The 26,524-nt window shown below is 47.2% G+C and overlaps 1 protein-coding gene across 1 annotated transcript in view; it reads right to left on the bottom strand.

Moving 5' to 3' along the window:
* ALOX5AP (arachidonate 5-lipoxygenase activating protein) overlaps positions 1 to 26,524 on the bottom strand; it is a 74,899-nt gene that overhangs the window by 15,700 nt on the left and 32,675 nt on the right. The window contains exons 4-5 of the mRNA XM_082366310.1: positions 15,204 to 15,329; positions 8,021 to 8,120 (exon numbers count right to left, since the gene is read on the bottom strand). Coding sequence (XP_082222436.1) covers positions 8,021 to 8,120; positions 15,204 to 15,273 — 170 coding nt within the window. The 5' untranslated portion in view covers positions 15,274 to 15,329. The remainder of the gene's footprint in view (positions 1 to 8,020; positions 8,121 to 15,203; positions 15,330 to 26,524) is intronic.

Here is a 26,524-nt window from a genome sequence, read left to right as displayed (position 1 = left end):
CTAATTCTATTGATTTGAGTCTTCTCCCTTTTTTTCTTGATGAGTCTGGCTAATGGTTTATCAATTTTGTTTATCTTCTCAAAGAACCAGCTTTTCGTTTTATTGATCTTTGCTACTGTTTCCTTCTTTTCTTTTTCATTTATTTCTGATCTGATCTTTATGATTTCTTTCCTTCTGCTAACTTTGGGAGTTTTTTGTTCTTCTTTCTCTAATTGCTTTAGGTGTAAGGTTAGGTTGTTTATTTGAGATGTTTCTTGTTCCTTGAGGTAGGATTGCTATAAACTTCCCTCTTAGAACTGCTTTTGCTGCATCCCATAGGTTTTGGGTCGTTGAGTTTTGTCATTTGTTTCTAGGTATTTTTTGATTTCCTCTTTGATTTCTTCAGTGATCTCTTGGTTATTTAGTAGTGTGTTGTTTAGCCTCCATGTGTTTGTATTTTTTACAGATTTTTTCCTGTAATTGATATCTAGTCTCATAGCGTGTGGTCGGAAAAGATACTTGATACAATTTCAATTTTCTTAAATTTACCAAGGCTTGATTTGTGACCCAAGATATGATCTATCCTGGAGAATGTTCCTTGAGCACTTGAGAAGAAAGTGTATTCTGTTGTTTTTGGATGGAATGTCCTACAAATATCAATTAAGTCCATCTTGTTTAATGTGTCATTTAAAGCTTGTGTTTCCTTATTTATTTTCATTTTGGATGATCTGTCCACTAGTGAAAGTGGGGTGTTAAAGTCCCCTACTATGACTGTGTTACTGTCGATTTCCCCTGTGTTTTTATGGCTGTTAGCATTTGCCTTATGTGTTGAGGTGCTCCTATGTCGGGTGCATAAATATTTAGAATTGTTATATCTTCTTCTTGGATTGATCCCTTGATCATTATATAGTGTCCTTCTTTTTCTCTTGTAATAGTCTTTATTTTAAAGTCTATTTTGTCTGATATGAGAATTGCTACTCCAGCTTTCTTTTGATGTCCATTTGCATAGAATATCTTTTTCCATCCCCTCACTTTCAGTCTGTATGTGTCCCTAAGTCTGAAGTGGGTCTCTTGTAGACAGCATATGTACAGGTCTTGTTTTTGTATCCATTCAGCCAGTCTATGTCTTTTGGTTGGAGCATTTAATCCATTTACATTTAAGGTAATTATTGATATGTATGTTCCTATTACCATTTTCTTAATTGTTTTGGGTTTGTTATTGTACATCTTTTCCTTCTCTTGTGTTTCCTGCCTAGAGAAGTTCCTTTAGCATTTGTTGTAAATCTGGTTTGGTGGTGCTGAATTCTCTTAGCTTTTGCTTGCCTGTAAAGTTTTAATTTCTCTGTCGAATCTGAATGAGATCCTTGCTGGGTAGAGTAATCTTGGTTGTAGGTTTTTCCCTTTCATCACTTTAAATATGTCCTGCCACTCCCTTCTGGCTTGCAGAGTTTCTGCTGAAAGATCAGCTGTTAACTTTATAGGGATTCCCTTGTATGTTATTTGTTGTTTTTCCCTTGCTGCTTTTAATATTTTTTCTTTGTATTTAATTTTTGATAGGTTGATTAATATGTGTCTCAGTGTGTTTCTCCTTGGATTTATCCTGTATGGGACTCTCTGCACTTCCTGGACTTGGCTATTTCCTTTCCCATATTAGGGAAATTTTCAGCTATAATCTCTTCAAATATTTTCTCAGTCCCTTTCTCTCTTCTTCTTCTGGGACCCCTATAATTTGAATGTTGGTGCGTTTAATGTTGTCCCAGAGTTCTCTGAGACTGTCCTCAATTCTTTTCATTCTTTTTTCTTTATTCTTGTCTGTGGTAGTTATTTCCACTATTTTATCTTCCAGGTCACTTATCTGTTCTTCTGCCTCAGTTATCCTGCTATTGATACCTTCTAGAGAATTTTTAATTTCATTTATTGTGTTGTTCATCATTGTTTGTTTGCTCTTTAGTTCTTCTAGGTCCTTGTTAAACGTTTCTTTTATTCTCTCCATTCTATTTCCAAGATTTTGGATCCTCTTTACTATCATTACTCTGAATTCTTTTTCAGGTAAACTGCCTATTTTCTCTTCATTTGTTTGGTCTGGTGGGTTTTTACCTTGCTCCTTCATCTGCTGTGTGTTTCTCTGTCTTCTCATTTTGCTTATCTTACTGTGTTTGGGGTCTCCTTTTCACAGGCTGCAGGTTTGTAGTTCCTGTTGTTTTTGGTTTCTGCCCCCAGTGGCTAAGGGTGGTTCAGTGGGTTGTGTAGGCTTCCTGGTGGAGGGGACTGGTGCCTGTGTTCTGGTGGATGAGGCTGGATCTTGTCTTTCTGGTGGGCAGGACCACATCCGGTGGTGTGTTTTGGGGTGCCTGTGACCTTATTATGATTTTAGACAGCCTCTCTGCTAATGGGTGGGGTTGTGTTTCTGTCTTGCTAGTTGTTTGGCATAGGGTGTCCAGCACTGTAGCTTGCTGGTCATTAAGTGGAGCTGGGTCTTAGCATTGAGATGGAGATCTCTGGGAGAGCTTTCACGGTTTGATATTACGTGGAGCCGGGAGGTGTCTGTTGGACAAATGTCCTGAACTCGGCTCTACCACCTCAGAGGCACAGGCCTGACACCTGGCCGGAGCACCAAGACCCTGTCAGCCACACAGCTCAGAAGAAAAGGAAGAAAAAAAGAAAGAAATAAAATAAAATAAAGTTATTAAAATACAAAATAAGAAATAATTATTAAAAATTTTAAAAAATTGAAAAGTAATAAAAAGATGAAAAAAAAGAAAGAAGAGAGCAATCAAACCAAAAAACAAATCCACCAATGATAACAAGTGCTAACAACTATACAAAAAAAAAAAAAAAAGGACAGACAGAACCCTAGGACAAATGGTAAAAGCAAAGCTATACAGACAAAACCACACAAAGAAGCATGCACATACACATTCACAAAAAGAGAAAAAAGAAAAATATATATATATCATTGCTCCCAAAGTCCACCACCTCAATTTTGGGATGATTCATTGTCTATTCAGGTATTCCACAGATGTAGGGTACATCAAGTTGATTGTGGAGATTTAATCCGCTGCTCCTAAGGCTGCTGGGAGAGATTTCCCTTTCTCTTCTTTGTTCGCACAGCTCCTGGGGTTCAGTTTTGGATTTGGCCCCGCCTCTGCGTGTAGGTCGCCTGAGTGCATCTGTTCCCTGCTCAGACAGGACGGGGTTAAAGGAGCATTTGATTCGGGGGCTCTGGCTCACTCACGCCGCGGGGAGGGAGGTGCATGGAATGCGGGGCGAGCCTGCGGCGGCAGAGGCCAGCGTGACGTTGCACCAGCCTGAGGCGCGCCGTGCGTTCTCCCGGGGAAGTTGTCCCTGGATCACGGGACCCTGGCAGTGGCGGGCTGCACAGGCTCCCGGGAGGGGCGGTGTGGAGAGTGACCTGTGCTCGCACACAGGTTTCTTGGTGGCGGCAGCAGCAGCCTTAGCATCTCATGCCCGTCTCTGGGGTCCACGCTGACAGCCACGGCTTGTGCCCGTCTCTGGAGCTCATTTAGGCGGTGCTCTGCATCCCATCTCCTCGCGCACTGCAAAACAGTGGCCTCTTGCCTCTTCGGCAGCTCCAGACTTTTTCCCGGACTCCCTCCCGGCTAGCTGTGGCGCACTAGCCCCTTTCAGGCTGTGTTCATGCAGCAAACCGCAGTCCTCTCCCTGGGATCTGACCTCCGAAGCCCGAGCCTCAGCTCCCAGCCCCCGCCCGCCCGGGCGGGTGAGCAGACAAGCCTCTCGGGCTGGTGAGTGCTGGTCGGCACCGATCCTCCATGCGGGAATCTCTCCGCTTTGCCCTCCGCACCCCTGTGGCTGCGCTCTCCTCCGCGGCTCCGAAGCTTCCCCCCTCCACCACCCGCAGTCTCCACCCACGAAGGGGCTTCCTAGTGTGTGGAAACCTTTCCTCCTTCACAGCTCCCTCCCACTGGTGCAGGTCCCATCCTTATTCTTTTGTCTGTTTTTTCTATTTTCTTTTGTCCTACCCAGGTACATGGGGAGTTTCTTGCCTTTTGGGAGGTCTGAGGTCTTCTGCCAGTGTTCAGTAGGTGCTCTGTAGGAGTTGTTCCACATGTAGATGTATTTCTGATGTATTTGCGGGGAGGAAGGTGATCTCCACGTCTTACGCTTTCGCCATCTGGAAGGTCTCCCGGCTGCCACTTTTTGACTGTGCGATTGTGGGTGCATTTCCTAGCCTCACTGAGTCTCAATCTCCTCATCAATTGAAGGTGAATGGAGACATGAGTATTTATTGATACCTCCCTGGCTGTTGTGAGAATAAAACGAGGGAAAGCAGCGCCAGGCTCGTAGTAAGCATTCAATAAATGGTGGCTATTATTCCTCCAACCTCTTCCTTCTTATAACCCCCAATGGAAATGTCTTTCCTACTGACAAATTATTGTTATTCCAAATATTCTTTTGTGCCAGTTTTTCTGCAGGACAAAACTGACAAACCCACTTTGTCTGTCATTTCTTGAGGTCTAACTACGAGCTACTCAGCAGATCTCTCAACAATTCACTGTGCTTTGTTCAACTGGACGCACTGCACTGCCTGTGTTTTTATGGAGAAAAGGATTCATTGCAATTTTCCCTTTCATTTTTCTCCATCTTTAGGAATGAGATATAGAAGCACTTAATGTTTTGCTAGTTAATTTGGGTTTATTTAAAATAAGTAAATATGGGAGGGATAAATTAGGAGTTTGGGATTAAAATATACACACTACTATATATAAAATAGATAACCAACAAGGACCTACTGTATAGCACAGGAAACTATACTCAATATCTTGCAATAACCTATAATGGAAAGGAATCTAAATAAGAATATGTGTGTGTGTATATATATACATATATATATAAAACTGAATCACTTTGCTCTACACCTGAAACTAACACAACATTGTAAATCAACTACATTGCAATAGAACTTTAAATAAATAAATACATAAATAAGTAAATATTGGTAATAACAGTAATAGTATCAATACTAATCAATAGAACCAATGTAGATGTATCACCTTCAAATCATTCACAAGTCCCTGCTACTTGGAAGTGAGTCCAGAGTGGATTCTGAGAAGTGTGGGGGGAGAAGGGACCTTAGGGTATCATTTACCAAAATGCATCTTATGAAACACTAAACCTTTGATATGCTCTAGAAAAAAAAAAGGAGGGGTGTCTGTAGTTAAATAAGACCTCCCCTTCTTGTAGAACCAAGAATCACAGTGTCTTAGTACTTTAAAGGTTCTCAAAAGTCTTGCTGTACAGAACTTGTTCTTCTCTTTAACACCTGTTAACAGCCCATGAACTTGTAATCTATGGGTCACATTTTGGAAAATGACACATCTGCAGAGACCCATCTTCTCTCCACAACCTGTGCTCACCCGCACTCATGGAGAAGAATCTTAGGTCAGTTAACTGAGGCTTTTCTCCAAAAATCAAACTTTGACGGCTCTGGCTGCGCTCATCAACTGGGAACAGGGCTTTGACCTATATTTTAGACACATGAAGAGAGAGTCAAGGTCGAGATCCTTTGAACTCTCGAACCCTGACTCAGCTCTGCCCTCGAGGGAGATGGGTGGTAGAGCAGCCCATTAACCGAGGCTGAGTCTGAGCTGAAGCCCTCACCTGGCTGGGATGTCTGTTTACCAACAGCCCCCAAATCTTGAATTATCTGTATCAGTCAACAGTCATACTTTATGCTGAAAAGCATGCATCAGCCATTTCAATCCACCAGCATCATTTATTCTTTATGCTATTTTCCCTTTATACAGTCTCTAAACATTTATGATCCCACACCCCATCAACCAAGAGTTTTGATCATGCAACCCTATGACGGGTATATTTATGTACAAATTATATACACATCCTACTCTCAATCTGTATATTAAAACTAAGTAAAGTTCAATTTCCTATTTTTTAGATAGCAACATTAAATACTTGTTCTTTTCTTCTCACACCCCTACGGCTCTTCTTGTACCCCTCTTTGGTGCTTTGGAGGCCCCTGGAGAAGCTATCACTGGGGATGACTTGCTACCGGGCTAACACGTAAGGCCCTTCCTGGTAGCTTCCTGGCTGAGGCATGCAGACTGGGGGCTCCTGGCGTCGCCAGCAGGCGGCAGCCTCTGTGTTGATCTTCAGCACCTTCCACAACCCACCTCAGGCACACACAGGGCGCTGCCAGCTAGGTCAGGGAGGAAGTAGTCTTTGCAACAGAACCACAGCAGTGTCTGGGCAACCTTTTAATTACAGAAAATTCTCCTCCACTCGCCCTTCCCCCCAAAAGCTCCTACCTCTCCACAGCTCTCTCTCCTCCCCTCCCTCTCCTTGCCCTCTCTCGGGGGGTAAGTGGGAAAGTCACGTGGGTTTGGGAGCTGGGCGGCAGCACCCATGCGATGGGGACCCCCAGGCGGCACCAATCACCCACCACTCTCCTCTAGCGCCTTCTGACGGCAGGGGCCCCGAGCCATTGCAGAACTTCCAAACCACCTTCCAAACGACAGCGCAACCATCCCCAGAGGGCACTTCCACAGTCTGGAGGCTGGCAGCGGGGGACCAGGTGTCAGCGAGGCGGCTTCTTAGAAGCAGAGCTAGGTCACTCCTGGGGGAAACGGCAGACACCAGGCGGCCTGGCCTGCCCCGGTTCTTCTTCATTTTCGGCAGGATGGAAACTTAGCTTCTCAGCCGGTACAGAGGAATTCTGCTGCGTGCAGCCCTGCCCCACTTCTCCAGACGGGCCCGGCCGTGCTCCTAAGAACCCAGCAGCTGGTGAGAATGCAGTGATCTGGGCGGGAAGAAGCTTCCCTTTCCGAACAGGTAGCATGGTATTCACGTTCTTCTGGGTTCCGCGTGGGGGGAGGTTCTGGCGTTACCCCGATGGAGGACACTGTCCTTGCCCCTCTTGCACTCTTGCACATGGGTGTGTCTGCGGGGACCTCTCCCGTCTCCCCTGCAAACAGCACAGAGGGGCTGACAGCACCGCACACTCTCTCCTCCACCTCCTGTAAATGTGAACATCTAATATGGCTTAAATCACATCCTTCCACTTCTTCAGTGGATTCTGAGAATTAACACACCGAAGGTCCAAATCTTAAGATGGAAATCTCCCTGCAAGTAGTTCAGGAAGGGATTTCCTCGGAATCAGACTGCGCAGGAGTGCTGGGTCTGAGGGGCTGGGGCCGACGGGAGGCAGAGGGCCCTCGAGTGGCTGCATTTGCTTGTGTTATTCCTGCAGTTCTAGGAGAACGTTGCTTGTGTGGCCACGACTCCCACTTTGGAAGGTTCTCTGGAGACATCCAAGTCACCTCCGAGCCAAGACTGAAGGCCAGCTCCTTGGCCAGCCCAGAGCTGCAGCCTCCCTTTCTCACAGGCCAATCACAGGCTCAGAGAAGCAGGTGACAGGCCGCTGGCTGAACCCTCTGTCTGAATGCATTCAGCAGAGAGGAAAATGAATGTTGGATTTGCATCCCAAATAGCACCCGCCTCCTTCACTGAGTTCTTCAGGTGTTTTCAAACAGCCTTTTCATTCAGAAGTAAAAGCAGGAGAGGTGGAGAAGCCATTGCATAATTCCCCCATTCTTTCCGTTCTGGTTGCTCCAGGAGACCTGGCTTAGGAAACGCACTAGAGTCCCCTCCAGACCCCACCGAGGGGACCTGAGGGGCTGCAGGCAGCTGCCAGCTGGTCCTGCCTGTTGCTTCCGAAGCCGGCTGGTGAGTGATGGCTGGTTTTCCCGGCAGCCCCTCTGGACTAACGCCCCAGAAAATCGGTCAACTCCACGACTGAATGACTGGCTGAGAGGTTCCTGAACAGGCGGAGCTCCATCCCCCCATCCCACAGCCCCGCTTCCCCTCTTTACACACCAGCACTTGTTAAGATGATGAAAAGTGCCCCCAAAGTCTCCCAGGTGAAGTTCAAGCTTCCCTGGAAACCCCGCCTCCCCGGCCTTTGGAAGGTTGGCCCAGACAGACATGCAGCCCTGTGCCCAGGCCCCCCCATCTGTCAGTTAGCAGTGTCAGGGTTTGGACTCACTTGGCAGTGTAGACCCGTTCCAAGGCAAGTGTCCCCGTCCTCTGGAAGCTCCACCCATTATGGGTCTTGCTTTCGTGCTCCACCTTGTGGGCAAAGAACCCTGCCAGAGGGAAAAGTTTGGATTTGGTTTATAATGGGGAACGTTCACGAGCCTGGTATCCCATTATTTTACTAGAATGTTAGATGGTTCCTTAACTTGACCTCTAAGATGCCCTAAATGTCCTCCATCAAATGTCACTGAGCAGAAATTTACTCAGCAGCTACCCTCCACTAATCACTGCGTTTGGTGTTGGTGACTCAATGGTGAGCAACACACGACCCTCACTTTCAAGGATCCGACAGTCGGAAGAAATAGACAACCAAGTAAAGAAATTACACTACAGAGTGACTCGTGCTAAGATCAGATTGAGTGAGAATACAGAGCCATCGAGGGTCAAAGGGGGCAACTTAATTCAGTGTTTGGGACAGAGAAGGATTCCTAGAGGAGGTGATATTTAAGATAAAATCTGAAGAACAAGTGTGGCAAGCAGAGGAGACCACTCCACTCTCGTGTAACGGAACGTGCAAAGGTTCAGAGGCAAGAACCTCTGGGGTTCAGTACATCCAGCTTATTGGTGGTGGGGAATGGGAAGTGGAACCTGGTACAATTACAAATGAGACCGAAGAGGTAGGTGGTGAATTGTTCTTTCAATGACATTTCTCTATTATCACTTGCCACGTGCCAGACACTCAGCTTACGTCTGAGAACAAAACACACAAAGAGCCTTGGCCTGAGGAGCTTTTGTTCTGGCGAGGATGCAAGAAGAGAAGACAGACCACACACCGTAAACAAAACGCAAAAATTAAAACGACACAGTGTGCCAAGCTGTGGACGAAAGAGAAGGCACAGCACGACAGGGGCCGCTGGGGGTGCAGACAGGGTGGCCGGAGGGAGCCCCAGGGAGAAAGCTGTAAGTGAACCAAGGCTGAAGAAGACGGTGGCTGAGAAGTGCCTGCCGGACTTAGCAGCATGACCGTGACCTTGATGAGAGCCACGTTAAGAACTTGTGAATTTATTTCCGTCTTGAGAGCAACAAGGAGTTACTGACAGATGTAAGTTGAGGAGTGGCATCGCCAGAAAGCCACTCTGTCTTTAGCATGGTGAGTGTTTAAAGGGGTGAGACCCAGGACAGGGGAAAGACAGAAGGGAGCTGGTTAGGGTGATGCTTGTGGGATTAGGAGATGCCGAGGGGACAGAATCTGCAGGCTGGATGGTGGGGATGGCGGGATAAAGGTCTGTCCCTCTCTCCCTCTCTCTCTCTCTCTCTCTCTCTCTCCCTCACCTCTCCTATTTTATTCCTTTCCTCCTATTTCAAGAGTGAAAAAGGGAAAAGCGTGATTGTCAGGGATCCACTCACAGGACTTCTTTCCATCAACTTTCTATTAGATTCCTCAAAAAGACATGAAAAGGATGCCTTATCCATTGTGTACATGAATAAAAGTCTTCATGTTTTCCTTTGTGTCAAAAGTACATTCCTCTCCTAGAACTGTGCCCGTTTTGAGCAGAGCTGCAGGGCTGGCTTGTCTGAAGGCCCTCTGTTAGGCACTGGACATATGCTCCTTTATTGGGCCTGGCACCAGCTCTGTCAAGTGGGTGGTACTGTCCCCACTTTGTAGACAAGGGCCCTACGGCTCAGGGAGGTTAAATGACTTTCTCAGAGTCACTCCACCGGGGAGCAGGGAGGCTGGCATTCAACTCCAGCTGGGCATTCGAGGGTGTGTTTATCCTCCTACTGTCACATAGAAGCTCACTTCAGGGATTCCATCAACTACACAGGGTTTAAGTATCCAACTGTCCACTCTGGACGTCCCTTCTTACCATAGAATACAGTAGAAAATTCTGATCATTGTCTTTCCAGAACCCAAGGTGACACCCCTTGCCCCTGAACATGTAAACAGAGACAGTATTAAGAAAGTCTGAGGTTATTTCTGCAACCAACTGCACAGCGTGGCCGTCCTTCTCCGAGTCTGCCTCTCTTCTTCCTCTCCTTGCCTGATAACAAACCCCTTCCTCTTTTCCAAGCCTTAGCCCTCCACCTGCAACCTTGACGCTGCTTCTGCCACCCTCTTCCGGTCTTTGTTCATCAGTGTTTGCCCCATTTCCTGAACCTTCAGTCTCTGTTTTCCTCCTAATCTTTACCTTTGAAACACACTCAGATCTTTCCTACCCTCAAAACAAAACAAAAACAAGCCTGCCTTAGTCCTGTATCCCACTAGGGTCTACCTCTCCCTCCTTCTAAGCTAAACTTGAAACAGTTGGGCCACCTTTGTCCACTCCTCCAAACACTGACACTCCAACTCCTATTATCCTTGACCATGTTACAGAAACTATGCATGCAAAGACCACTCACACACCTCTCTTGGCTGGCTGCTAACATCAGGCCAAACCAGAGAGACAGAGAGAGACACGGAGAGAGAAGGCTACAAACGCTGACCAAGAACTTACTGCATGCTGGGCTCTGCTGGCTACTCTACCTATGTTAATTATCTCAGGCAATACCTTCAACCATCACACATAGAAGATATTAGTAACTCCATCTCTCTGTTGAGGAAACTGGTGGTCAGAGAAGGTAAATAACTTTCTCAGGATCACATAAAAAGCTCTTGAGATTTTCATTAAGTTAGTATGAGCCAGCAGCGTGATACAAAAGAATAATTCACACATCCATTATTTTAACAGAACTGGTGTCTGAACCTCGGGAACAGTTTCCCTGCATGGAAAACACCCACCTGCCTCTTAGAAAGAACATGGCAAGTTGGTGGGGAGTGGGGTAGGAGGGTGAACCCAATGACAAGGGACTCTGGAAACCAAGTCATATGAGGAATGATACATTGAAGAAGGGATGTTGCAGGTGACTTTGTAAACACAGAAGCAGCAGGCACAGTCGAAGCCTTTCCAAAGAACAAACACACTAGTGGATAGAAATTATAAGGCAGCAGATTTCAGTTCCATATAAGAGAGAACTTCCTGAGTAGTAAGCGTTTGAATGAATGAATTCAAGAAAAAATACACTGTGTAAAGGTCTACCCTTTGGAGTAGGTTTGAATCCCAGTTTCACCATTACTGGCTCTGGAACCTCCAACCAATGTTCTAACCTCTCCAAGCTCCACTTTGCTTACCTGTGAATTAAGCCAGGACATGGAAGCAACCTAAGTGTCCATTGACAGGTGAATGGATAAAGAAGATGTGGCACATATATACAATGAATATTACTCAGCCATAAAAGAAACAAAATTGAGTTACTTGTAGTGAGGTGGATGGACCTAGAGTCTGTCATACAAAGTGAAGTTAAGTCAGAAAGAGAAAAACAAACACCGTATGTTAACACATATATATGGAATCTAAAAAAAAAAAATGGTTCTGAGGAACCTAGGGGCAGGACAGGAATAAAGATGCAGACGTAGAGAATGGACTTGAGGACACGGGGAGTGGGAAGGGTAAGCTGGGACGAAGTGAGAGAGTGGCATGGACATATATACACTATCAAATGTAAAATAGATAGCTAGTGGGAAGCAGCAGCATAGCACAGGGAGATCAGCTCAGTGCTTTGTGACCACCTAGAGGGGTGGGATAGGGAGGGTGGGAGGGAGACGCAAGAGGGAGGAGATATGGGGATGTATGTATATGTATAGCTGATTCACTTTGTTATACAGCAGAAACTAACACACCATTGTTAAGCAATTATACTCCAGTAAAGATGTTAAAAAACTTTTTAAAAATAAAAAACAAAGAAATATAATACTATATATTTCATAGGGTGCAAGGATTAAATGAGATAATATTATGCCCAGCACCATACTTGACACAAAGCAAATTCTCAATACACTTAACAGTGGGAAGGGCAAGGCCAGTGCGTTGTGAGCCCTCCGTCAGGGGAGTGTTCAGCAGGGGCTCTTGAGGATGCTGTAAAGAAGATTTCTGCTGTCACCATTCAGGCCTCCACGCACGAGGCCCGGGTCCCTCCCCTCAGCTCACCCTCTCCTCCCAGTCTAATTAGTTTGGCTTCCTACGGAAATCACTTTCTCTAAATCTGTGTTTCCCAGGTTTGCTTCATGGCAAAGCTGCTGGCACCTTGGCCAAGAAGCTGGAGGCCCTCTGGATGCTACGCATGGGAAATGCATCTCTCTCCACTCCCTGGGAAACCAGGCTTTGGTAGTTCTGGTCCAGGTCTCTCGGAACGAGATACTTTAAACTTGGTCTGCATTTCCAAACGTGCGTTCTGCTGGATCAAGCTGGAAGAGGGCCACGAGTTCAAAGATCTTGATGACTAATGAGCATCTGGGAGGCAGAGGAGAAGGTTCCACCAGGCGGGTGGGCTCTGGCCCTTCCCCCGGGGAATCGGGCGCACACCATGTGCCGAGAGCACAGAGCCCTCCAACACTGTCACAGACACGGGGACTGACCTCCTTGTCTTGGGACAAAGACAAAGTGTGCCGTGCCTGGCAACAACATGTAAATAGTTCCTAAAGCTAACAGAAAGGGTATCAAATGTAATTGGGGGTGGAGGCAGAGCTTTTGCATGTTTTCCGCACTCAATAAGGTAGACCTATGGCTGCAACATCGAGGTTAATTAGAATTGCAAAGAGAAGTTCTGGACCTACATTTGGACCTTTGTGTTTGCCTAAAAACTCAACGGTTAAAACGGGTAGAGGTGTTATCTTCCAAGTCATTTGAATTTTTCTTGTTCCCCTGCACGGGCACATTTAACAGTTAGAAAGAAGAAGTCCTCACAGGGTGATCTCAGCATCACACGGGAGCCCTGGTCTCTGCCTCAGAGGGGAGCAGGGCTGATCCTAAGCCTCTGAGGGGGAGGCAAGGGCTCCTTTTGTGGCTTCAGAAGGGCAGCAGCATGTCTTTTCCCCCGAGCATGGGTGGGACAACGCTGTGAAAGGGAAGTGGGGGGACTGGATGGGGACGGACAGAGGCTGTGATGCTGGGGCCGTGCCGTCCACACCGCTACACATGCACCCCAATCATCTGTGTGCCCAGGATGAAAAGTCTCCAGCCCAAAGCAGGAGCTGGTCCACATTTGTCTCTCCCCCACCAGGAAGCCTCCTCAGTTCATGGGACCGTGTCAGGGAGACCGCTGTGTCCTGTCGTTATCTATCTGAAATGATCGGCCGAAAGATTGCGGTTCAAACTCAGACATGTGGCCGTCTGTAATCTCTCCTCCCCCCTTGCACCAAAGAAGAAGACTTAATCTCATCTGCCAAAAAATAATTAGAAATCTCATCATCCACCTCAAGTCTGCTCCGGGTTTGCTGTGCTTCTACGGAAAAGCCCAGGATCCCCTGGACAGACCAGGGCCAGATCCTGGAGCATCTCAGGAGAGATGAAAAGAGTCTGTTCTCACAGGAGGAGACCCTCCAGCTTCCCCCGACTCGGCCTGGACCAACAGGGAGCAGCTCAGGGTGCACTCGAACCTCTGCTCAGCCCCATCTGCACAGGCGGCTGAGGGGACCCTGGCCCCCGTCCACTGTCACCGAGATTGACGGGGATCCGGGGGAGGGCCGGAGGGGGAGAGCTGAACAAGCAGCGCCCTCCGACACCCATGCGACTGCCTCCACGGGGGCCGCAAGCATCATTGCAGGCTTCCTGCTTCCTGCCTGCCCATCTTTTCCCGCCAGCCTCTCCTTTCCTGGGAGGCAGGAACCTAGCTTTCTTGTTCACTGCTACATCCTCATGGATGCGGGACCCTTCCTGGACAGAGCAGGGTCCCTGTGGGTGTATGCAGGTCGAATGAATGAATCCCTTGGCGACTGACAAGACTAAGGGAGCCCCAACATGAAACAGCAATGGCCTGAGACTGTGGCAGCCTCAACCGGCCCTTCGTCCCCTCTCTGAGCTGCAACTCTGTTGTGTGAGGTTTAGAATGAAAATGTTTGGGTCAGAAAGCTGCCAAGTGCTGTTCTGGACACCAAGGTGGGGAAAGTGGTGGGAGGGTTGGTGGTGGTGGGATGAATTGGGAGATTGGGATTGACATGTATACACTGATATGTATAAAATAGATAACTAACAAGAAGCTTCTGTATAAAAAATAAATAAAATAAAATTCAAAAATTCAAAAAAGAAAAAAGAAAACGTGTTGTTCCATGGAGGAAACATACTCGGAGTATGGAAAGTGGCCACTCTCTGGTGCGGGGAGGCCATGGGAAGCCTTACTCAGTGCCCAGAAGGCGCATCACCAGCCTCTGTCCACACTCGAGATGGGGGAAAATATCCGAATATCCCCAGTTGATTGAACACCCAAGTTTCCAAAGTGTGCCAGGGTGTGAGCATTCAGTAATTACCATTAAGTTACAGAGCTGCCCTTAGTAATTCCTCTCCTTTTTCCTCTACCTTTGTAAACTGCAAATCCCAAAGACACTGGCCGTACTGATAGAGAGAGCCTGAGGCAGTCCTAGCTCAGAACTTTAAAGAGAAAGTTCTACCCAGTCCTGCCTTTTTCACTTCTAGGTCCCTTGCTTGGTTTAAGTGATCGCAGAGTTCATGGAAATGCAAACCCCAAACAAGAAAATCCTCCCCGCTCTCTCTCTCCCTTTATATAAGTACATAATGCCTACCAAAAAATGCTTCAAAAATTATGCATTGCTAGAGAAAAAGAAAGTATTGCAAAGAAGATGTTTCTTCAAAAGAAAAAAAAAGAAAGCAATACAGAGGTAAAATAATGTTAAGGTGAAATCCCCCTCACACCGCATAAATTTCCTTTTTTTTAGCCTACAGGTGACAGGTGAAGAGCGCCCAGCTGCACTTAGTATAACCCAGTGTCTGGGTGAACATATATCTGATTGTCCCTTTCCAGCCTTCCTGCCCTCCAGCTGGTCTCTGGCCACAGTAATTCATAGTTAAAATGCTGATTGCAGACACTCCAGTGACGGTTTTTGTACAACCTCCAGCTTGCTGTCCTGGCTCTACAGACATGATTAATCATCCCCATTAAAGTGAAAGAACGATTGGGAGAAGGAAAAACCTAAATTCATGCAGAAAGGCACAAACCCCTATACATTCAAATAAAGATACAAATATAGATAAAGACAAAAGTGTACACACACACACACACACACACACACACACACAACTGTGTAAGCCTGACTTTCAAACAACTAGAAACAAAATCTACCCTGAGGGAGGGGATTCCCTTACCGTTCTGGACCACGCTGATGAGGGTGACGATGGCCAGCAGGACAATATTGCCCAGGGTTTCGTGATCCATGTTTGTTTCCGGCTCCCAGCAAGGACTTATCAGCTCCGTGGTACCCCAGGCCCGCACTGTGCAGGAAGGGGAAGTGAGGGCTGGACTCTGCCTTTCATCATTAGAATTTCCAAAGGTCCCAGCACAATTACAGGGCTTCTTCTTCTTCTTTTTTTTTTTTTTAAACTAGCCACCAAAGTACCCTGGCTCAGCGTGTCCTGCCAGAAGAAGCAGGGCTCGGGAGAGAGGCAGGAAGGGAAGAAAAAGTGAAGCATGTTTTTTATTTATTGAGCACCAAAAAGGTTTGTGTCCAGAGTACTGTCTTTCTCTCTTTCCTTGAATTCCTAGGGAAAAAGTAACTACTTGACGCATGTCAGGGTCCAGAGTAGCAGCCGAGTAATAAGCTCTGGATGAATGAATGAATGATGATGAGGTGGACGGCTGATGCCTCTGTTTCCACGGGAAACAAGCAACAAGAGAATGAAAACTAAACCAAAGAACTTAGATAAGGAGCAGAAAGGGGGTCACCTAGGAAAGCTTCCACACGGGAAGGACCTTAACCACCGCAACTGGCTTCTCTGAGGTAATTACTGAGCTACTTCCCTGGAATCGTCTCAGCATAATAATAAGAGTAGAGAGAAGGTGTAAGAGGGAACCTGCTGAGTGAGGGAGGTGGTGGCCTGGCATCTTATAGGACAGTTTTCTTCCCTCCGCAGTTACACAGATAATGCAAGATTCTGCAAACTTCATCCCAGGCTCAACAACTATTTGGCAGTGATGAAGAAGAGCTCTTATCAAAACCTCACTTTGAAAGAGAACATTGGGGGACTTCCCTGGCAGTCCAGTGGTTAAGATTCCGCGATCCCAATGCAGGGGGCACGGGTTCGATCCCTGGTCGGGGAACTAAGATCCCCGCGTGCCACACAGCCAGAAAAAACAACAACAACAACAAAAAGAAAGAAAGTAAAAATAAAAAGGACATTGGCCACTCTACTTAGTGGCAGCAGGATTTGCATCTTGCTGTGGGAGAGGCCAGCACGGGGAAGAGATCACACAGTCCTCATACCTAAAGCAGCTGAGGCCAGTTGGGGTGAAAGAGGTCCATGGGGGTCCATGGAGGACCCAAGCGTTTGGAGTTTGGATGCACAGAGGCCAGTAGCAAGGGCAGCCCTGGCTGGTCATGATGCTCTTGAGAACTCTCTCTGAGTGCCTGGGGCACTTCACAACGTGTGGAGTCTTTACAAGATTGGTTAGGGGCTGGGCACTAGCAAGCTTTGTGTATTCACCTCAACGAGATCTCATTTGCAAGTGTCAGGGAACGCTTAGGTCCCAGTAGACAAGGGGTCTGGTCCCCATGAAGTGTTGGCCCTTCTAAGACCCCTGCTGTCTTAGTGACAGTGCATCAGAAGTGAAGGCCAGGCCCCTTGAAAAGTACTCTAGTTGCAAACAATAGAAACTTAGCTCAAGCTAGCTTGGGCAAAAAAGGGAAATTTATTGACTCAAAGAATCCAAGGAACTGAACAACCAAACACTGAAAAGAGCAGAGATGAGGTTGGGCCTCTCAAACGGAGTTCTCTGTCTCAGTCTCTCTCCTTTTCTCTCCACTTTCTCACAACTCAGCAGCCATATTCTCTCTGCAGACCAGTTTTCTCCACACAGTGGAAAATACCTCCACCTCCAACTCTGGAGTTTTATGTCTTACAGCTCTGTCACCTGTAAAGGACTGACTCTTCTCAGTGAACTATTAGGACAATCCCACTGGCCCAGGCTGGTCAGATATCTACTCCTAGGACCCCCAGACGGCAGGACAATGAAAGGACCTGGTGCTTTCCACAGCTGTCACGTGGTTGAGGGCCACTGCTCCATAAAGACTGGGGCAGGGCAGGGGTGGGGTGAGGAGTGCCCTATGCGTCTGCTGCCACGCTGTGACTGTTCACCGCTTATAATCCCAGATTTTAAATGCCCAGCTTTAAAGAATTCTCTGTATGTTACAGCCTGACGTCTTTAAGGCTCGTCCTCATCTCCTTCCTGCTCCCGTGTTTCTGTCTGTGGCGTCTGAGTTTGCGCCAGGATCTGCAGGCACACAGAAAACAGCATCAACAGAATCCTACGTGGTCAGCCCAGGGCGTCTGTGGCAATCTCGCCAGGTGCCAGGAACGCAGGAACGCAGGAACGCAGGAAGGAGCAGCCTCTCCGGCTCGTTCCCCGACCCTCAGGAGCCCCGCAAACAGGATGGGGGCGCGGGGGTTGGAGCGGAATACCCAGCCAGCCCCACTTTAGAAAGCTGAGAAGGCGCCTGGGAAGAGGTTCACCCTTCCCGTGGGGGGACCTCCACGTCTGACCTCCCGGAGCCTCCCCGCCCGGGCGGGGCGCGCGTACCGGTGGAGCGAGTCCACTTCACCCAGGAAGAGAGCGTTTTAGCAGTCGGCCGAGATGGCCATTAAATTACAGCGAGCACATTAAGATTCTGGCTGCGGCTACAGAGGAACACTTAGCAGAGGTGAAGCCTCTGGAAATGCCATTCATCTCAACAGAGAGCTGCTGAGACAGAACAAAAAGAGAGGCAGGCCAGGGGCACGGGGCAGGAGCGCGCAGGGGGCGCGAGGGGCGCAGCGGCCCGCGCTGGATTCCGAATTCCTAGCAGAACGGTCTCCAGGCCTGGAGCCGGCCCTGGTCCGGCCTACACCAGACCAGACCCAGCCCTGGACCCAAGGCCCTGAGCAGCTGTGTCCTGGGGACCTAGCTTGTGCGTTTGCTCTCCAACACACCCCTCTGGGGACAGATTATCCCTCCCATTGCCCAAAAGACGAGACTGAGGTGCAGAGCGGTGAAACCACAGGAAGCAGGGAGCAGACCTAGGATTCAAAACCAGGCCTGTCTAGCTTCAAAGTCTGGGTTTTTAACCACCGCGAATGCTGCTTCTGGAATAGTTTTCAGAGCTTGGGGCTCCTGGTCCTTCTGCATCCGAATTTGGCAATCCCCTCAGGGGCTAGTGAAGTGACCAATGGCCGCTCAGCCCCTAAGGAGATTTTTTTTTTAAGAAGAGAAAGGGGAAATTAACATATTTCCGGACACCTGACCGTTAGTAAAGGTAGTTTAACAAGAAAGAGCCCACAGATCCCGGCTGTAGGCCCAACACCCTCTCCTCCCGGACCCCCCCCCTCCCAGCGCCCTCGGTGCTGATGCAGACACTGCACTTATCCGTGTGTGACAGGTTAGTTAGACAAATGTGCTGGGAGTAGGGAAGAATAATTAGCACGTTCATTAATTAGAGTACAGTTAGTAGTTTGACTGTGAAGACAACCATTTGTCAACAGAGATCAGGACAGCCGGGGCCAAGCAGCGACTCGGGGGCAGCAATTCACGGAAGGCGGTGGCACTGACCAGCTGCCATTAAAATCCATGGGAGCTGCGGCTCATCCACTTAGCGGCAGCGCGCCTCCATCACCATGGCAACACGGGCCCACTTCAGGCAACAACATTCATGCATCCTTCACCGCACCACGGGTGGGTGGAGTGTTGCCGTTTCATGACGTCTCTTGCCTTCACTTTCTGGCCAAGGTTGCCCTCAGCGTTCATTAGGAAGAGGATTTCCCCGCACATAAACGTTGGGAGTGAGGGAGAGGGCGCAGAGTGCCCCCAGGCTGCGGGTCAACTCTAGAGGGGCATGCAGATATAGCCCAGGTCTGTAGGCACACACTGGAGGTGGCTACAAAGCAGTTCCTTTTAATTTCACTTAATCTAAAGAATATTCAGACCTGGGACTTCCCCGGCGGTCCAGTGGTTAGGATTCTGCTCTTCCACTGCAGCGGGCAGGGGTTCGATCCCTGGTTGGGGAGCTAAGATTCCGCAAACTGCACGGCGTGGCCAAAAAAAAAAAAAGAATATTCAGACCAGTATTGATCTGAATGAGAAGTGATAGGACCAAAGATCAGACCACAATTTGTTCCAGATGTCATACATAGGTAGTCTCCAAGAGAACCAACCAGCCTGGTTAAAGTGTCATGTCTTCTTCCCCGACCACAGTCAGATGGCCTTTCTTTATATGAACAGCCCGCAGTTCCGAACCGAACTGAGTTAGATAGAGATGAGCCCTCATGCCAGATGAGGAAATTGAGGGGTAGTGAGTATGCTACAACCTCAATGCTACCGATAAAAGTCCACGCATGCTCAGGGCACTGAGCTAGATGCCTCACAAATCAAAATGACATGTACAGATATGACCTCAGTTCTCTAGAAGCTCAAGTTACAGGCTGATAATATCAGTGCAAGGAAACAAATAGAAGCAGAAATCCGTAGGCTGCAAGAAACGAAGATAATATATCCGGAAAGCTTCTTTCTCTCTTGTCACAAACATACAACACAGTGTACTGTTATGAGTTTAATAGGAAAATTAAGCAAGTAACCCACAAGTGCAGAAGACATCATGTTGTGTTCTATGTACAAAAACAGAGGTTAGACATAGATTCCTTCACCCAAGTATCAGCTTAGTCTGCCTTATAGACTCACCAAGGAAAGGAGATCAGAAATGGTATGACCTGACTTGGGAAAGTTCAGTTCTAATAGTATTAAAAATTGCGATGCTCATATATGCCCAGCTGATTTTTGACAAAGTGATTCAATGAGGAAAGGAAAGTCTTTTCAATAAAGGGCACTAGAACAACTGGATATTCATATGGGGGGGGGGGGAAATGAATCTTGACCCCGCCCCAAAATCACACAAAATATAACTAGAAATGAGTCTTTAACCTAAACATAAAAATTAAAATTATAAAGCTTCTAGAAGAAAATATAGGAGAAAGTCTTTGTGACTATGAGGAAGGCAAAGATTTTTTAGATAAGACACAAAAAGTGTGAGCTATGTAAGGGAAAAAAATCAATAAATTCGACTTCATCAAAATTGAAAACTTCTGCACTTCAGAAGACCATTAAGAAGATAAAAATGCAAGCCACAGACCCGGAGAAAATACGTGTACTACATAAATCTGATGAAGGACTTATAACCAGAATACATAAGGAACTTATTTTCAGTCAATGACAAGAATATAAACAACTCATTTTAAAAATGGGTAAATGACTTGAACAGATATTTCAAAAAAAGAAGATAGACAAACAGCCCAGAAGCGCCCGAAGAGATGCTCAATATCATTAGCCATCAGGGAAATGCAAATTAAAACCACAATGAGATCCTACTATAAAGCTCTTAGAATGGTTAGCAAGGATGTGGAACAAGTGAAATTCTAATCTGTAACTGGTGAGAGTGTAAAATGCTAAATGTAAAAATGGCAAAATATAAATAAAAACACATTGGAAAAAGCTTGGCAGTTTCTTAAAAAGCTAGATACACACTTACTATTAACCTAGCAATTCTTAGGTGTTTTTCCAAAAGAAGTAAAAACATATGTCCTATATCAGCAGGGGTTCAACCAGAGAAGCAGAACCACTAGAAGACTATATATATATATATATATATATATATATATATGGATGTATTATAGGGATATGACCTAACACAATTGTGTGATTAAATAGCCTATGTGCATGTATGTATTTGCCTCTAGGGCAGATGTAACAAAGTACCACAACTGGGTGCCTTAAAACAACAGAAGTTTATTGTCTCACAGTCGTGGAGAGCAGAAGTCCAAAATCAAGTTGTTGGCAGGGCCACGTTGCCTCTGAAACCTACTTGCTCATGCAATTTACTTGTGGCTTCAGGCACTGCTTGAGCCCAGTCTCGTATACATATACCCCTTCCATTTGATGATGGAATGTGGCTTTGTGAGCCCAACTTTCTAGCTTGGGTCAGATGACAGTCACTATGGACAACTCAGTTCACAAGCTACCATGATGGCCCATGGTGAAGAGTCAGCATTTACTACCAAGAGCAAGCCAAGTGTTTCTTAAAAGGAGAATAGTTATCTTCAGAGGATAACATAGCTTTGCTCCAACATCCTAAGGAGCTTTGCTAGGATTCACCTGTAGAGGCCTGCCAAAGGCTCCAAACCGCATCTTCCTACCTACCTCTACCAGCGACCTACCAATAGAACTTCAACCACCACTGAATCGCATTGTATCAGCAGAGTCTTTAGGCTCAGTGACAGAGCAGCTTTCACAGCAGGCTGAATTTGAATTTGTATGCAAAAGGAAGATCATGATGCAGTTGAAGAGCTGAAATCTTTTTCATTTAGCTGGAAACCAGATTGAAGAGGTGGTATGAGAGGGACCTGGGGAACCCCATCACAAAGGGCCCTACCAGTGCCATCAAGAAGTTTCAAGGGAATTCTCTGGTGGTCCAGTGGTTAGGACTCCACGCTCTTGCTGCCAAGGGCCTGGGTTCAATCCCTCGTCAGGGAACTAAAACTCCACAAGCTGCACGGGGTGGCCAAAAATAAAAATAAAATAAAATAAGAAGTTTTGAAATGATCCCAGAGGCAAAGAGAAGCCACTCGAGGATTTTAAGAGGATTGTCTCACAACTGTATTTGCATTTTGGAAGATCACGCTGGCTACAGTATGGAGAGCAAATTGGAGGAGCCAGCAGGGAGACGGGAGAGCAGTTGGGGGTCCGTTCCAGAGATCTATGGAGAAAAATGGCTTTGGGCACAAGATGGTGGATATGAGGGCTATTAAATAGTAACTATGAGGTTTAGTGAGGGATGGGGGATAAGGAAGAGAAGACAAGTGTGATTCTCAGATTTCTGACAACGTTCTGGATCTGGATGAGTGTTGGCGCAATTCCCTGAGAAGTTCCTCTCGAGATCCTTTCGCTATCATCATTCTTATGGTACCTCATCAGGGGTCATTTGGGCACGTAGCTGAAGTCCCCAGTGCTCGGTTGACTTTGGCTCTTCTCGAATGAATTCTGATAAGCGTCATAGCTCCCAAATGATCCACTTGACCGTACTATTGAGATATAGCAAATTTAGACTTGATGCAGAGGTACGTGTATTAAAAATGAATGCCCATTTCCTATGGTCTCCTGACAGGAGTAGAGGGAGGTGTGCCCGGCTATCAGAAGGAAGGCGTATGGGGTAGACTCAACAAAGAGTCCATGAACCCTGTGTGATGACTGGAGAACTGAATTCCAAGCTTCGTTTCCCCCCAAATACACGGCCACAGGGGGTTCCCAGCTGGAGATTAGAGGTGCAGCATCCACAATGAAGTTCAACTCCTACAACCGAAGAGCACCTGTGCCCACAGAGAGGTGGGGAGAGAAATTAGAACGGCGGCTGTGTTCGCTGGAGGATGGCCTCAGGGTGCAGACACCCCATTCTCTTAGGGAGCAGCAGGCAGAAGAGAGAAGAACTCCTTTGTTTGTCGTTCTGTCTTTATTGACAGAAATTATGCAACAAGCAAGTACATAGAACTCCGATCAAATGACTGGGCATTCAAAGATTCAAAAGTTAAGAGTCTTCCTCTGGCAAAATTAGCCTGACCACATTAACAGAGTATATACAGCATTGAAGTGTTTTTGTTCCTGGTTTCCTTTTGAATAAACTAGCTGAAAACATTACTGTTTGTGGCGTTAAATGGATTTCATAACTAATATAGGATGTGGCTAAATTCCTATTACTGTGATAATTTTAATTGAATTTCCTGACTCTTAACATGCTTAATCGTCAACTTTTAACACTGCATTAAACATAAGGTTCCAATGTTATTAATATGAAATGCTCACATTCCCCACGACTGTGATTATATTTTGCTTATCATTCCTGAATGTTGTATTAAGTCTATTTAAAAGATATCCCAAGAGACCCTTATATGTTTACTGCATTAGAAGAAAAACAGATGTTCTCACATATCCTGAGAGATATTACAATTTACACTGTATACGAAGGGTGCTGAGAGCCACTTAGAGATCTTCTTAGGTGGCTAAGTTTTCAGTAATCCATAGCATCTGATTTTCTCTGTCATATTATAAAGTTAGAAAAAAAGTCTGATATTATAAAGTTAGAAAAAAATGCCAATCACATTTTCCAAATGCGAACACATATTTTTAAAGCATCTATGGGACTTCCCTGGTGGCACAACGGTTAAAAATCCGCCTGCCAATGCAGGGGACATGGGTTCAATCCCTGATCCAGGAATATCCCACGTGCCGCGGAGCAACTAAGCCACGTGACGCAACTACTGAGCCCACGCGCTGCAACTACTGAAGCCCGCGTGACTAGAGCCCGTGCTCCACAACAACAGAAGCCACCGCAATGAGAATCCCGTGCACCGCAAGGAAGAGTAGCCCCCGCTCGCCGCAACTAGAGAAAGTCCATGTGCAGCAACGAAGACCCAACGCAGCCATAAATAAACAAATAAATATATATATATATATTTAAATCCCTTTTAAAAAAAAGTATCCTTAAAAAGAAGAAAAACAAAGCATTTGAACTGCAGCCCTATTGTTCTCTGACTGTGTCTGAATCACAGTCACAAGTTAGAACTGACACAGGCTTATCAACAAAACATCCCAAACAGTCACTCCTCACTCGACCTGGAGCTTGTCCATTAACGGCACCATGAACTATGACACGGCAAAGACAGCCCTAGGCAATCCAAGCAAGTTTAACAGAGAATATTCACTAAACACCATTTGATTCTTTGAAATGCCCTAACGAGCCTGGTCATTGTATGCAGGATTGTAACAAGACTTGTTCTCTAAATTGTACACCTACAGGAAGAGATAAGGAGGAATGAGGGTGAGGCTTGGGGAACATTTGTTGAATGCAACTAAGTGCAAGCAACCGCAGCACATTATTTAATCTCGATAACAACCCTCTGAAGAGGCATTGTTGTCCCATTTTACAGCTGGGGACACTGAGGCTGAGAGAGGTCACACGAGCATGTGGTGAAGCTGAAATCCTAGCCTAGGCTTGTTTGACTCTAGAGAATCATAATAATAACAATAAATACTAACATTTATTGGTTGTTTTCTATGTGTGCCAGATACTGTCCTGAGCACTTTATATCCACTATAACCCCTAATTCTTACAAAAAGACTTTGTCACCCTTCTCTATTGTGACCATGTCACAGATGAGTGAACTGAGGAAATTTTCGGTCCCTTTCCCACCATCGCACAACCCACCGAGAGCAGAGACGGGCCTCAGACCCGGGATAGTGTGACTCCAAGCCCATGGGGTTTCACCACAGTCTGCCCTGCACTGATAGGGGAAGGGACAGCAGGAAACAGGTACCATGGCAACAGTAAGAAGGGGCAACTTGATGGCAAGAGAGGAAAAAAGAAAAAAATTAAGAAGCAACCAGAGCACAAAAATAAAGCTGCCCAGGCTGAGGCGTCCAAAAGATGCAGCTGTCACTCAGGATGAGGGCAGGAGTTTGGGGGAGGGGAAGACTGTGAGGCCTGTGGCCACATGTTCAGTGAACTTGGGGGAGGGAGAGTAGGGAGGTCAGAGGGCAGCTAGGAATAGAGGGGGAGGGGGCTGTCATGACCTCAAAGCTCAGGGATTTTACGGGCGTTTCAAAAGCTGCATTGGGAAGCCAGGGCCACCCTGATCCCACCTCCTGATGTGACCTCAAGCCGCTGATGTAGCCCCACAGGTCTGCTTATGGTTGGAAAACATGTAAAAACTAGCCCAGACCCTGTGAAACTGACAAAGGAGCATGTCTCCCAGTGGGGTTCCCCTGGCCCCTGGGGATCGCTTCCTCTGGGCTGGTAGCTCTCATCACTCCAACATCACAGGCCCAGTGACTCGGACCCCTGCAGGCAGCTCAGCTCTGACGGGGGGCATAGCCTCGATGTCACGAGTTGGCAGATGTTGCCCCCAACTCAGCATCACGGTGATCATCAGGCCCTTAAATGCTGACATTCCTATTTGACTATGACCATATATTTTTCTTATCACTTTGAATGTTGGATTTGGTAGCCAGGAAGGGATCATCCTAGAAGTCAAGGGGCCACTTGCCTGAACATTAGTTCCTGAAAAGAAGCCCAAGAGAGGAAAGGGATGCTGTGTTACAGAAGGAAACTCGACGGGGAGCTTTTCAAACTGTTCTGGCCTCGAAACACATCCTGATGGATGGGCCCTTCCCACCATGAGGACGGCTTCCACGGGGGCTCAAGCCAGGAGGAGCCACCGGGGCAGGGCAGCAGGGCGCCTGGACCACTTCCCACCCCGTAAGTCACGTCCCAGCCTCCCTGGTCCACCTACAGGCCTTGGAGGTTACTGCCGCCTTTTCCTCTGCATGTACTGACAGGGAGGCCTCCAGGCTCAGGAGCAAGTAAAACTGGGCATGGAGATATTCTCTGCCCCCAGTGCTCAAGAAGACCCTTACCACCTTCACTCTGGCCAGTGCACTGTGGCACAACTATGTGGTCTTAGAATGTTTCTTAGAATAAAAGCTAACATATAGCAAATACAGCAAATGCACCAGACACTGTACCAAGAGCTTTTTCATCCAATGCCTCATTTAACATGGACAAAACCCTATTGTTATCGCCCTTTTTACAAATGAGGAAATTGAAGCTCAGAGAACCCCAGTCACTTGACTAAAGTCACAAAGCAAATAAAAACATGGTACTCAAAGCCAGTCTCGTCGACTCCGAAGCCAGTGAAACTTAGTTACTTCTTCTGGAGGCCCTGGAGGCTCAGGCAACCCATCTATGGCGCACATCAACCTGGGGAAGGAGCAAGGTGGCGAAGCCAGGGAAGAGGGCAGCCCTGCTACAGCCTGGGAGCCATAGCCAATCGAGAAGTGATCTGACCACAAGGTGCCCTCTCCCCAGCCAAGGGACAGTCTCTCACAACCCTGATGCAAGTTCCAAAAGGGGAACCCAGCACAGTACCACGGTGAGTAATGATGATGCTGGGAGTGGCACTGCTCCCAGAGTAAGATGAATTTCCCAACAGGAGCCACAGCCTGTAAGCTAAGTGGAGACATTCTGCCCAGTGCCCAGGGCCCAGTGGCAAGCTGGCTTCTCAGAGGCCACAGAAGCCCCCAACAGAACCTCCTACCAATGCTCCCCAAGTCGACCATCGTCCCGCCCAAAGCATTGTGAGAGCCGTCCGCAGGCTGCCCACTAGGTGCTGGGTCCCGGGAGCTCCTCCGACCCAGGGCAGCTGGCAGTCCTCCCGCCAGGCCCCTTGCCAGCCCCCTGCCTCTCTCAGGAGGAGACTGGGAAGGCGGGGAGGGCAGGAAAGAATGAATGAGGCCTCGGAAAATGGACCACTCACGCTGAGCGATCCCACCAGTGTCCATACACGGTGACACCCACACTTACTCCTCGAGTCTCCCCCCCACTTGCTCCACCCCCTTCGCC

Source organism: Balaenoptera borealis, assembly GCF_965194805.1.
Source record: "Balaenoptera borealis genome assembly, chromosome: 18".
NCBI lineage: Eukaryota > Metazoa > Chordata > Mammalia > Artiodactyla > Balaenopteridae > Balaenoptera > Balaenoptera borealis.
The sequence above is the reverse complement of the archived record's forward strand: the minus strand, read 5'-3'. Positions and strand labels throughout refer to the sequence as shown.